The sequence below is a fragment of the Botryllus schlosseri genome, chromosome 15, assembly GCF_051294905.1.
Source record: "Botryllus schlosseri isolate E-star chromosome 15, Bs_hap1, whole genome shotgun sequence".
In the NCBI taxonomy this organism is placed as follows: Eukaryota; Metazoa; Chordata; class Ascidiacea; order Stolidobranchia; family Styelidae; genus Botryllus; species Botryllus schlosseri.
This window is the reverse complement of record NC_137250.1, coordinates 11139516-11152391: the sequence shown is the minus strand read 5'-3', so window position 1 is coordinate 11152391 and position 12876 is coordinate 11139516. Positions and strand designations below refer to the sequence as shown.

Sequence of the window (12876 nt, the reverse complement as noted above, 5' to 3'; positions counted from 1 at the left end):
TGGCTCCAGGACCACGAGCAGAATTAAATTAATATTTTCGAATCCGGCCCGCGGGCTGCATGTTTGGCGTCTGATCGGGTTTTACCTACGGTTACCATATTTTGGAATCGGGAAAGAAGGTCACTTTTACCAAATTAGATAAGTTAGCTGATCAAGACTAAAAACAGCTTATTTCGCTATTTTTGCTGAAAAATTTGGTGAGTTGATTAAAAAAAGGTCGTCACTTTCGATCGAACCACGAATTTCCCGCTCAAACGTTCGTATTAGCTATTTGGCGTCATTTATGCCCATTTTCACTCAAATCTGTCCATTATCTTAGCTGTAGAAGTTACAAAGGAGGACGAAATGCCAAAAAGGAGGACATTTAGGCGTCCTCGGAGGACAAATCCTCCTAAATGAGGACGTATGCTTACCCTAGTTTAACGCCTGTTGCATGTTTGACACCCCTGCTCTAGTATATATTTGAAATTATGCTGACGAATTTCACCATTCGGTAAAGCGCTGTGGGAACGAGATACACAGCTGTGTATGTGATTCCTTGTTTCAGTCTTTGTCTGAAAGCATGAAACATTGAAACATATTATGCCACTTAATTTATTTTAATTCGAAGTGATTGGTGTAGTCTTCGCGGACCTAACAAATTTTGAGAGACGCTCGGTTAAGACTGAATGAAAACATGACCCAATAATCATGTAAACCGCTATAGTCTCGAGATATTACGCGCATTCTATAATAGCAAGGTGATATCCTTAGTATGACCCGAGATTCATTGTATTACAACTGAATCGTGTAAAACATATATACATAAAAGTTTATACCTGGTGGCGTTCCAACCATAAAGCAGTTGATACGGATTATAACAGAATATATTCTTCATGAAATGAAGGGTTGTAAAACTCAGATGTTTGAAACCGTGGCTAGTGTGTTTGATTATAGAGTATAGCGTGGCTCGTCGAGGCAATTGAAAAAGATTTTATGTATTTACGCCTAGTTTAGCAAACAGATTCGCAGAAGAATGTCTGGATGAAATAATGCTATCTACTACCAGAAAACCGTGGACCAGCCCAGATACGGAATGGCGGTGTTATCGCAAAAATCTGGAAAAGTCACTCTTTTTACTACGGTAAGATACAGGCCATACATTCATCATAAATGGTTTTACCTCGTGAAGCACGAAAAGGCGCGCCGAATGATGACAAAAGTGATGAAACAAAAAGTATCGCTTCCAACGATAAATGATACCCAGCTGTCGTTGGCGCAGAGAACAATACACCAACAGAAGCCGAATACTCGAATTGAATTCGAGTGCAATGTAGGCTATCACACAGCTGGGAAAATGATTTCATCCGTCCATCCCTAATATAAATCAATCGCTTTTGCGATCGGTATAATGTTGAGTAGGTTTCATGCATCCATGTGCTAACAATCATATCGATGTCATCGAGCATGATTTGAAACTATTTACACCCAGCTCTCGGAAGGGTATGCCTACTCAGCCTACATATATAGATGGTAGTTTCAGAAGGTCGCTATTGATGATAGCTGTTGTTATCATTTGATGGGCGGGAAATGACTCTCTTCTTTGTGAAAAATCATTGCGCCTAAACAACTGAAAGCTCGGTAATGTAATCAAAGACTCTTGTATTACACGAAGAACATTAGTCGACGTGCTTTGCGCTAAACACCATTGAAATTTGATATCCTTGGCTGACATAAGAATACGCACTAATATTATATGATCGATTTCGGTTTGGATCCATACTCATCTGCCAGTAGTCGGTTAGAAATGTTAGATTAGTATATTGAATTATTAGAATGGGATGTATATTTAGAGTAGTGGGCTATAGTGACAGATCAAATCGATAAATATCAGTATCGATATTCAGTTGTGAGAAATATTGGCAAAGGTGAAAATGTATCAGCAAAAGATAATTGTTTATTGTAGCAACTGCAAGTACCATTACAAATGTCTGGTTTAGCTCGTCATATATTTTAATTTTGCTGTGACTAATTTCAAGAGTTCGAGTTATTCTTCTCGGCGAAAGGCAAATATTATTTTTGTTTATAGTTCACGTGATATGATAAAATATTTACATATCTCTTTGTAGATTCGGGATGTTTGAGAAATTTGTGCAGTGGCTACTAGACAGGTTGTTGCGATTTCCGTAGACAATTTTGCATAGCACAATTAATAAATAGGAAAACTAAGCTTTTGCTCGTTATAACGACTTCAGCAATAAAATATTCTTGCAAGCTTTGAATATGACTTCTTTCCAAACGCCTTCAAGTATCAGGTATGGCTGCATGTTACTTAACGCTAAATTCATTTTTCGACAATTATTGCATATTAATTGAGAACATATTCGTTCATTTTTCGACAATTATTGAATATTAATCGAGAACATATATTCGAAATTAAGTAACTTCATGATTCACCAGTAATATTAGAATTAGTGCTTCCCAACCGGTGGTCGCGAAGAATTTCTATATGTTAAAGTTTCTTATTACATTTGCCGAATGTTCCAAACGCTTATCCTCTCGATATTAGACGAGCAAATAGCCTACGCGTTCGGCTCTAAATTATATTGCGACACGTCCCTGCTGTGCTCACGATAATTCGTGAACCAGGTCTTCGTGACAGTCATTTGATTGGAGAGTGAAATCGGACAGTGCGTATTTTGTATGCCTGAGACTTGGGATCTATTACTTCCCCCAAACGCTTTGCGAGCGTTGATAGGCAAATGCAGCACTCCATACTGATTTGTCGTTATAATCACCAAGGAATTGCCGCCACGCAAGCTACTCACAACCAATTTGTGTTCGATGTAAAAGAGAACTTGCTGATTGGATGCCCGCTTTCTCGTTTGTTGTGATATTCATAACGTTCTTCGCCCATAATGGTCATTGGTATTTACAACAGGCCTATATTCTGTATTATGATTCCGCATCTGCCGACTGGTAGCACGGCCCACTTTCATGCTTCTTTAATCATATGTTAGACGCTGCAGCCCAAACCGAAGGGATGTGTTAAAATTATCTCATGAATCGACATAAATTTTGGGGTATTCATTTGGAGAGTTATTCAACTTTTTACAATTTTCTTCGCGCACGAGGCGATTTAACGTCATTAGCTTTCTTGATTTTAATATTGATACACCACCCCCTAATTAAAAATACCCATAATTTATATAAATATAGGCATTACGGTGTCAGCCAATGTCACGCCACAACACACCAAGACATGGAATTTGCGACAAATAATAACTATCAACATGCCCGCCCGAAGATGTAATTATAAATAATTATGTATATTAATTTTCAAGATAAAATTATGGTAATATATGCAATTGCCAATATCATCGACCGAATTCAATCATGAATTCCAGAAAATGTTCATGCTAGCCGCCACCAGATAATTAGAACACCCTGACAACATAAAAACTGGACCCCACGAGCAGTGGTTAAAACGTTAATATCGAAAGAGTGGTCCATAGTGGGTCGGGAACTGAAAAAGGTCGGCGAGCACTGATTTAAGTCAACTTCATTGACAATGCGATGGCGTAGTTATTTTGATGGACATAACGAATCTGGCATTTTTCACAGGCCGTGTCCAAATGTCCAATCATGCACTCTTGCAGCATGCACAATGTATTTCCAATTTCAAGCGTCTTGATACGCTGACAGCGTTCTCTGCTGGTATGCCTTGGCCACTGGCCAGTCCTAATACATTTGATAACCGATCAAGAATACGGATGTTTGGATGGTCTTGTGTGCTAGTCCCCTCCTGCGTCACGCTTCAGGCGATTACTGCTTTAATGTACTCGATTGCGATTACGATTAGGACTACAGCTAATCAATTTAAAACAAGCACGTTTAAAACACGGCCGTTGTTTAAAACATGCTTTTTATAGCCATGACGTCACGAATCCTTAATTGTGACGTCGCAGTGGATTGACATTGTCAATAGAAAATATGGGGTAAATATGGCTCCTTCGACAAAAAGGCTCCCGACTACTGTCATAGACAGACCAAAAATATCTTTAACCGGGACTACATCGTTATAGTCGCCGGTCATCATCAGAACACCCATTAAGCACCAATTATCTATATCTACGTGTCGTAAATGCTGAGCTGACGACGATTTTGAGAGTTTCAGTCACTCCACATCGTATACGTCGACTATATATCGTCCGTAGGCTTATACTACATGTTTTTCGAAGGTATTGTGACATTATTAAACGTTTGAAAAAATGTTTTGAAACAACATTTATTTTAAATGCAACCCTAATTACAGCTAATATCCGAACCATGTTTTCTGACGATGAACACGTGAGATGGGCATATCGGTCGAATTGTGACTTCTAAATTAAACCATCAGACCGACTAAAACTCTCGTATTACGACAGATGGAATCAAAACCAAGCACTGTCGCAGAGGATGCCGCGAGTCTCGAAGACGGAAGGGTCGCCAATTAAAGTGATTCTGACACGCAGGGGTCCGAGAGCCTGGAGAACCGCCGACCAAACAAGTCGCAATCGGGAGACGAAAATATCCAGCGACGGCCGACCGCAAACCATATCGTATAGATTGCCGAAATTACCCGAAAACGTACTAGCTGGAAGCACCCCGAGCCATCCTTATGTATACAAAGAAACGTTCAACGAATCTCATTTTCTTTTGCGAAAAGACGATCCTCCTAGGTGGGCTATTGACGGCTATTGTGTGTCAGCGTAAGGTCGTATCTTTCCGAAAGATCGCCATCTTGTGGTGCTTTGATCTGGTGAAAATTTCACTAAAATGATTGATTTACGAAAACGCGACGTGTAATAATCGTTATAGGTTAGTAGTTGGTACTCGAAATCCCCACCCGGATTACCGCTAATGATATCTGATATGTAATGTATTTATAGATTTCCAAGTTTTCTGTTGCCACCATATGTCGCTATTTGAAATTCACGCCGTATTCATAGCCTTCATTCCGGGGTACAGGAAAATGAAATTGAAAATATTGTGGAGGCAACGAAAACATTAGCTAATAAAGTTGCGCATTGCAGATAACCAATAATACAGATCTTAACGATGCATAGGCGTGGCCTTGACGTGGTTGCCGTTGTAGGATGTAGGCCTATATGCATTCGGCATTGAAATTATATCGTGTCAAAATTTTCATTTTCCAGAACCGCCATACCCCTAACGTCCGTCAGTAGCTACAATAAACTGGTCTCGGATGCCAGCCGTAAGCAACTGAAGACAAGTCCACAAAAATCGGGAGATTTTGATATCGTACAGCCGTCAGGTAAATCAGCAAACATGCGGACGCTTTCTGCGTGACTAACGACTTGAACGATTTTTTTAACCTACAAAACGAAAGTCTTCGACCTAAAATAATCAAAATTTTGGCATTATTGTAGCTTGAAAACTTAATTTTAACAAATTTGTGCCCTCATGTATGCAAATTCAGTGTTTTGCACAGAATGTTAGAATTGTTACGATTGTTGATGTATAAGATGTTCTTTTGAATTCTCTACTATAGTTGCTGGCGATTACCCCTGACGAGTATCAGCCGAAAATATTCGGGTTTATTTCAATATGAATATGCTATTCAATAGTATATTAAAGTTCTGTACCTTCAAGAAGCTGTTCAAATGTTAGAATTGTACTACTTATCTTCATTTCTAGTTGGTTCTGTCTATCCTTACGAAGTAGTTTAGTCTGAAAAAAGATTTAAAAAATTAAATGAAAAAAAAAACTTCATTTTAACGACGTTAGGGACCTATGAATAATTCCAGTAGATACATCACGCAATATAGTAGAAATAATCAAAATATGTTGTTGTAGTACATCCCCCTAAAATCAGCCTCGAATGTTGCATCGCAACGGAGTTTTGTTTTGTGACCCAACAATACCGCCTGGAAAAAACACAGTGCAGCTCAGGCGTAAGAGCGCACTAGAGAGAGAGAGTGTGAATGCTCAATCGCTTGCGCATCAATGACCAATTCACTTGCGGTTTGCGCTGCTCCTCACCTGCTTCCAGACGAAATTGTCAAGCACTTGAACAGGGTTGTGAACAGGGCCGTAACAGCACTTCGTCAGGCCCCCCCAAAACGTTGGTTTTGGGTCCCCCCATAAGGTGGTAAACCGGACTTCTGGGGGGCTTCGCCCCCCAGACCCCCCTCCGACTATACGCTGTTTACATTGGATCTACTCTGTTTCTTCATGGGGTGTCCCTTAGTGTACTTGCTTTGCCTGCTTAATCGCGCGAAGGGCGAAAAATTTCCATAATCCGTTACTGAATCGGTCAATATGATCGGTATTGCTTATTATTGCTATCAATTTTTATCCTCTCTCTGCTTCCGTAATCTAATTTACCGGTAGAGCTAAGTAAGGTGAGCTTGAAAAAGTAGACCCCAATAATAATTGTAGGCTACATCTCCGGGTGTATACCCGTTGGCAGGAACGAAACAGCACTTCGTCAGGCCCCCAAAAAACTTGAGTCTTGGGCTTCCATAGGGTGATATAAACCGACCCCCTCCTAATCACGTTGTTCGCTTTTGCCACGAAATTACATTTGTATACTGTATTGTTCAGTTAGCCAGCGCCAAGCGCGAAAATGTTTGATAATTCATGATAAAATCGGTCAATAAGATCGGGAATTGCATATATATTGCTATCAATTTCTTGTCTTCTCTACTCATGTAATCAGATTTACCGGCAGATCCGAGTGAGGTGTCTTTGAAACTGTAGAGCCCGTAAATAATAATTAAACATCTTCTGACGGGTGGACTCGTTATTGGTACGACTTCGTTACATGATGTTACTTCGTGACCTCCTGTCTGCTATATCAAAAAATATAGGATCGCCCAAACGGACTAAACTAATAGATCACACGATTTCAAATTGGTCTTTCTTCACTGGCATCTAATTTTTCCCTGCGGGGTGGTATTTGTCTTGTGAGGTTCAGACTACCAAGACAGGAACATTCGGCGCCAGTCATTTAGGCGCCTATGAACAAATAAACCTGTATGTATTTCGTATAGGCTACATAACGAAGTTTTCGGTCATCATAAGGGCAGTCCTTTTCGGCCAAGGTTTCTCGCTGCCGATCGTTCTGGCTCGCTTCTTGGAGTCGCGTGATACATGACCTAATACTGTATATGTCTTGGTGCGTCGTGGCGCGGTAATGGCCAACGCCGATATGCCCATTTCACAACTTGAAATCGTGCGCAGCGCGAAAAATTTTTGAAAAAGTTGCATAAGGTTTAAAAAAAACCTATAATTTATGCTAATTCACCAAAAAATTTGGGGCCACCTTTCGAGCTCGGGTCCCCCCCCCCCCCAATTGGGGGGTTTGGGGTGCGGCAGTTACGGCCCTGGTTGTGGATGTAACCAAGTTACAACACTCCGAGTTACAAGCCAATCTCAGTTTTACAGTTTTTCACTCGAGTCATTCTTAATTCACCGCCGAGTCAAGTCCGAGTCGATCCAAGTCAGCGAGCAGAGGATCGAGTCCGAGTCATGGTATTACGATTCGAGTCCGAGTCCAAGTCATTGCATTGACGGCTCAATTTTGAGTTGAAATCTTGTTAAAACTACTTCTTATAACTCTGTTCGCATCTAAAATATACTAATTTAACATTTTCTGGTCGCATTTTCAAGTACCAGTATCAATAGGCGTAATACCAACTTATTATTCTTCGAAATTACAATGAAATGTCGGACTTGGCCGTATGAGACTAGAGTCATATGACTCGGTCCGAGTCATATACAATGACTCGAGTCCAAGCCGAGTCGTGTCATTTCCGTATTTTGAGAAACTGACTCGACCCTGTTGTTGCGTCACAATACCATACTCCGTCACGATGCAAAATTCGAGGCTGATTTGGGGAGGTTCCAAAACTGTCCTCATGACCTTATTGTGAACATCATCGAACCAACCCTCCTCGTTCTTCTTGATCTCGCAGCGATCGACCGACCTGAGGAAAATAATTCAGCTAAATGGCAAACGGCATTCTAGCACGGCTGAAGTGTTTTTAATTCGTTTGGTTTATGCCTACGTCATCAATCGAGATCTAGTGAGATTCTAGCGAGTTTCGCGTTTGAGTTAAAATGGTCATCTTCCATTAAGCAGGCTCCATACCGTACCGAAAAAATACTGAACTGCAATTTTATCGGCTGTCACGTGATGTAGCCTCTGTAGCTAGCTCGCAGTCCTGCTGCTGCGTTTTAGCCCTATCTAATAATCAAAACTATCAAATGTTATTGAGCCTACGTTTCTATTCTGTTCATGTTCAGCCTTGAAGCTTGATACTCTCTTTCCTGGTTGGAAAGCCCAAAACACAGTTTTCCCCAATTTGGAAAATTTAACAGGAAAGGTGGGAGAACCTGGGACACCGCCACAGTCGGAGATTGACATCAATATGATGCTGTCGTAAGTGTTTGTATGATTTCTTTGAAGAGTGTATATATAGGCGTATACATAACATTTACAGGGTTCATCAAGCAGAAAAGCAGGAAGGTCAAGATATTGCAGCTCCAAAAGACCATCAAGGCACCGCCACTCATTTCCCTGCAGTGTTCGCGGATAAGTCCGAGACCGAACGAAAGTTAACTTGGCAACTCTCGCCATATGATAACAAAAACTTTGACAAGCAGGGACTGGGACCAAATCAAGGACCGTTCTCAAGGGAACTGCCCAAGAAATGCATGCCTCCGACAAACTGGTTGCGTATGAAATTGAGACATAGGTTACACTTCACAAAAGCAAATCATCCTCCAATACAGATTAGGTAACTCCCCATCATTGGCACATGATGAATTAAACTGCTATCGGAGCTTACGCTGCAAAGTTAGTAACCCGCTTTCCTGGTTCTTGGGGTTGGACGGGTAAGATTCGATCGACTTGACGCTATACCGCTCCCGCGCAACCCACATAGTGAACGTCGTGCGCTTTATTTTTGACAATGCACTTTCCTTTAATTTTACTATAAATATAGGCCTATATTATATCAATATATTTTAGAGTTTCAGATTATTTGACATTATACGATACCAAAGTTTAATTTTAAGCTGACAGCATTCGTATGATCCTGCCGAACTGTGAGATCTTTTTTAGTGTGTATTTCCTAATTTTTGACAATTTGCGTTCGCTGATATGTTGCAACTATTAGTGCTTATCAGAGGTGGTCAGTAACTATAAGTATTTCTAATTTTAGTTTTTGAAGTACTTGAAGTAGATTTTGCCTACTCTCACTACTTATTGAGTAGTTATGATTTTAGACTACTGCTACTTCTACTTGACAGTTTTTAGGCAAAAATAGGCGTAGAATTCCTACTTACTTACTTGTGAACCACCACTCTTACTTCTACTTGAGTAGAAATTCCGACGTTACTTCTACTTCTACTTGAGTAGCGACGGTGACTACTTTGACCACTTCTGGTGCTTATCGTTATAGAGAAGAGAGACCTGAATTTGAAATTCAAGTTCAGTGTTCCGGATTTAATCTCCGAATCCGCAAGTTCATCGTGCCATGTGCGACTCCAATCCATTAATAAAGAACAGTGCCACGAAAATGAAGTGTGAATTAATAGTGTGTCGTGGTTGAGTGTATTGCCAGGTCGACATAGCTGGAGTCAGTCAAAGCTTATCGAGAGCTTATCGCTTTCCACAAGTTGAAATTCAGATGTAGTATCATTACAGTGGCGGCCTTACGAACGGGGGGGGGGGCTGGGCGAGACTTACCGGGGGGCCCCCCTATAAGTATTAAATCGTAACTTCTGGGGGGCTCCGGCCCCCAGACCCCCCTTTCCCGCGCTAAGGTTTGGCCAGGTGCTGGATTCGGCTATGTCTATTATTGCATGTGTCTAAGGATAGACTACATCAAGACTAAGTAATTCTACTGCATGCAGGGACGTGATCATCATCGGGATACGGGACTTTTCTAACAAATGCAGAGATTTGATGATGATTGACTGATCCGTACGGAATCATATTCTTGCTTGGTACACGGATTTCCATGTTTATTCGTTATTATCCTTAAAAAAAAGCGCATAATCCGAATAGGGGGGCCCCTTCGACCAGGGGGGGGGGGGCGACCGCCCACCTCGCCCACCCCAAAAGCCACCACTGAGTATCAAGTAACCAGACATTTTTCAAACCGCGGTTCTGCTTGACATTGCAATTCGTATCCGGAGATGCCAATTTAATCAATCAATCAATCAATCAAACATCACAAGACTGCGATACAATGAAAAGATAGGAAGGTGTCGAAACAACTTGGAGTAGCCTATAATATCAGACACCCACCTTAGCCTAGGGCCTAGGCGAAGTAAAGAAGAGGCATGCACACTGAATGAAAATTAATGCAGAGAATATAAGACGCAAGCGACAAAATGAGGTGGCATGTGGCGGAGGGCAAGGTCGACGTGAGGTCGTGGTCCGGTAATCCTGAAGACTGGCTAGTATTCATTTAGAAGAAATTGCTTGTATTTCGACTTGAATGCGGACATGCTCGACGACTGTCGGATAGCCGGCGAGATGCTGTTCCACAATTGGGGTCCGGCATACTTGATAGAGCAGTGCGTTTTCTTGTATTCAGTCCTGATCATATGGTAGTTGTTCTTCGTTGACGCGCGTGTGCTGTACTTGTGCGCTTTTGTCTCCGAGGTGAAGTAGTCGTTGAAATTTGAGGGACATATATTGACCGCAATGGAACTGATACATAAACTTTGCAATTTCTAGCTTCCTCATATCTTCTAAGGTTAGAACACCAAATAATTTGAGGAGCGATTTAATCGCGGCAATTCGGTTCCTTTGCGTAACCGCAGAAAAACAGACATCGCACTAGACTGATCTTGCAAATGGCACAAGAACGCGAAGCGAGCTTATCGCTCTCCACAAGTTGGAATTCAGATGGAGTAGCGAGTTGCTAGAGTTCAGAAGGGGTTTTAAAAGTGGAAAACGATCACATTGTTCGTCATTTATAAGCAGGTCACATTTTAATTGATTTATCACAGAGCAGTATTAACCTTTTTAGCGATCGTACCCTCTAAGCTTTCATGAAATTTTCCTGCAATTACCGACAGAAGCCAATGAAATTGTAATAAAAGGAATTAGACTCAAATGCCTTTAATTTACGCTGGCTATTGAATAGATGCGTTCGCATAGTCCAGGGGTCGACAAACCCCTGCCAGCCCGACGATTTTTCATGGCACGCCAAATAATACGACGAACCCGACATATTATAACCATGTTTGTTGCAAATTTTTTTAGCTTTTTCATTGTGACAACTTATGTGCCATGTTTGTTGCAAAACATGGCACATAAGTTGTCACAATGAAAAAGCTAAAAAAATTTGATAAATCAACATAATACTGAGTCTTGCGGGGCAGGTTTTAATTATCCTAGACATATTTTTCGCGCCCCGCGCGATTTACCGTGATTTTGGGAACCCCACAAAATACATTTATACGGCAACCTAAAATCGTATGTACCGTTCGGATGCTTTAGTATAGGAGAGTGCATGTGCACTGTGTAGTTTGTGGGATTGCGAATATTTTATAGGATAGCTAGCATTTGGCACAGGGCATTTTCATGATATGAGACACACGTTCGGCAACATGCGACTCCATGCGCTGTGTGCGTTGTCAAAATTATTATCAGGGGTTGGCACATCTTTATCATCAGGCCATCACATCATAAAATCTTTGATGGGCCTGTTACTTATTGGCTAAGGTAACGAAAACAGTATACTTGGAAACGATCAAGGCAACAACAGAAAATCGATCATGACTAAATTGAAATGGTATACATACACATTGCGTGCATTGGTCAGCAGGTCTAGTCCCGCGGACCCTTGGGGGTCTGCGAAGCATTTTCAGGGGGTCCGCGCGATGCAAAATGATTGGAAACGAATTTGTAACTTTTTAAAATTAGGGATCGCTTCAAACTGCTAATGCTTCAGTAAGCACATCAACAGAATGTCTAGATAAACATAGACAAACATTCCAAATGATCGCGGGCCGCACGCGTCACTTTTCGCTTTTCACTTATTACCAAGCATATAAAGATAATAGTATATTACAATTGTATCAGGGATCATAGGGGCTTTATTCTAGCAAGTAGCAACACCTTGATTTGCGAACAATGGAATTGACGGTGATGATTGGCTGGTTGAATACACTTGTGAACCGCTGCTAAAACAGTGGCGGGGACGATCATACAAGTTCACTTATTTCCATGCTCCATTTGCTTATAAGTCGTAATCTGGCGTTAGCCGTGTGTAGCCTATGCGTAGGAATATAAGAGATTAGACTGCAAACGCGGACTTTTGAATTTGTTGTATTCTTATTACATCACGATTCAGGTTTTTCTAGATTCCGGGGACCTATTGAGTCAGAAATGCGAAACCGCACACCGCGACCATGCACTGATATTTGAATTATATCTTTTGTGTAAATAATATATTATCCATGCAAACTTGATATAACGGTCCGTCACTACTGTCGTTTTCGCCCGTGAATATAACTACTTTTTGGCAGATTATTCCATAAAACTCAACTCAGTGCAGATTTGGTCCAATTACAATAAATCAGTTCAATTACAATTACTCCCTTGCATGTTTCAATTACATTACAATTACACAATGCTAAAAATATCAAATTATAGTTACAATTACAATTACTGTTAAACGTGTAATAATTACAATTACTGGTAAACATGTAATTGATTCGGTAGAGAGGTGTTCTTTGACAACCGTAGCGACGTAATTAGCGACAATCTCAAGCTCTTCATGTTTCATTCATGATACGTAGAATACCCTTTATTTAAAAAAAAAACTCGGAACGTATTCGAACTATTCCTAATCAAGAGTACTGAAA

The 12876-nt window shown here is 40.9% G+C and overlaps 1 protein-coding gene across 3 annotated transcripts; it reads left to right on the top strand.

Annotated features, from left to right (window-relative positions):
• The first annotated feature begins 835 nt into the window (after positions 1 to 835).
• Positions 836 to 9570, top strand: LOC145457313 (uncharacterized). Of its 3 annotated transcripts, none has more exons than XM_080335510.1 (5): positions 836 to 1123; positions 4407 to 4700; positions 5178 to 5296; positions 8368 to 8428; positions 8490 to 9570. In XM_080335510.1, the coding sequence occupies exons 1-5, from the start codon at positions 1032 to 1034 to the stop codon at positions 8788 to 8790; spliced, it is 867 nt and encodes a 288-aa protein (XP_080191636.1). In that variant the 5' UTR covers positions 836 to 1031; the 3' UTR covers positions 8791 to 9570. The 3 variants fall into 3 exon arrangements, with proteins under 3 accessions (XP_080191636.1, XP_080191634.1, XP_080191635.1); XM_080335508.1 differs by having other exon boundaries at positions 842 to 1123; positions 8293 to 8428; XM_080335509.1 differs by lacking the exon at positions 836 to 1123 and adding an exon at positions 1155 to 2294 and having other exon boundaries at positions 8293 to 8428.
• The last annotated feature ends 3306 nt before the right edge of the window (positions 9571 to 12876 follow it).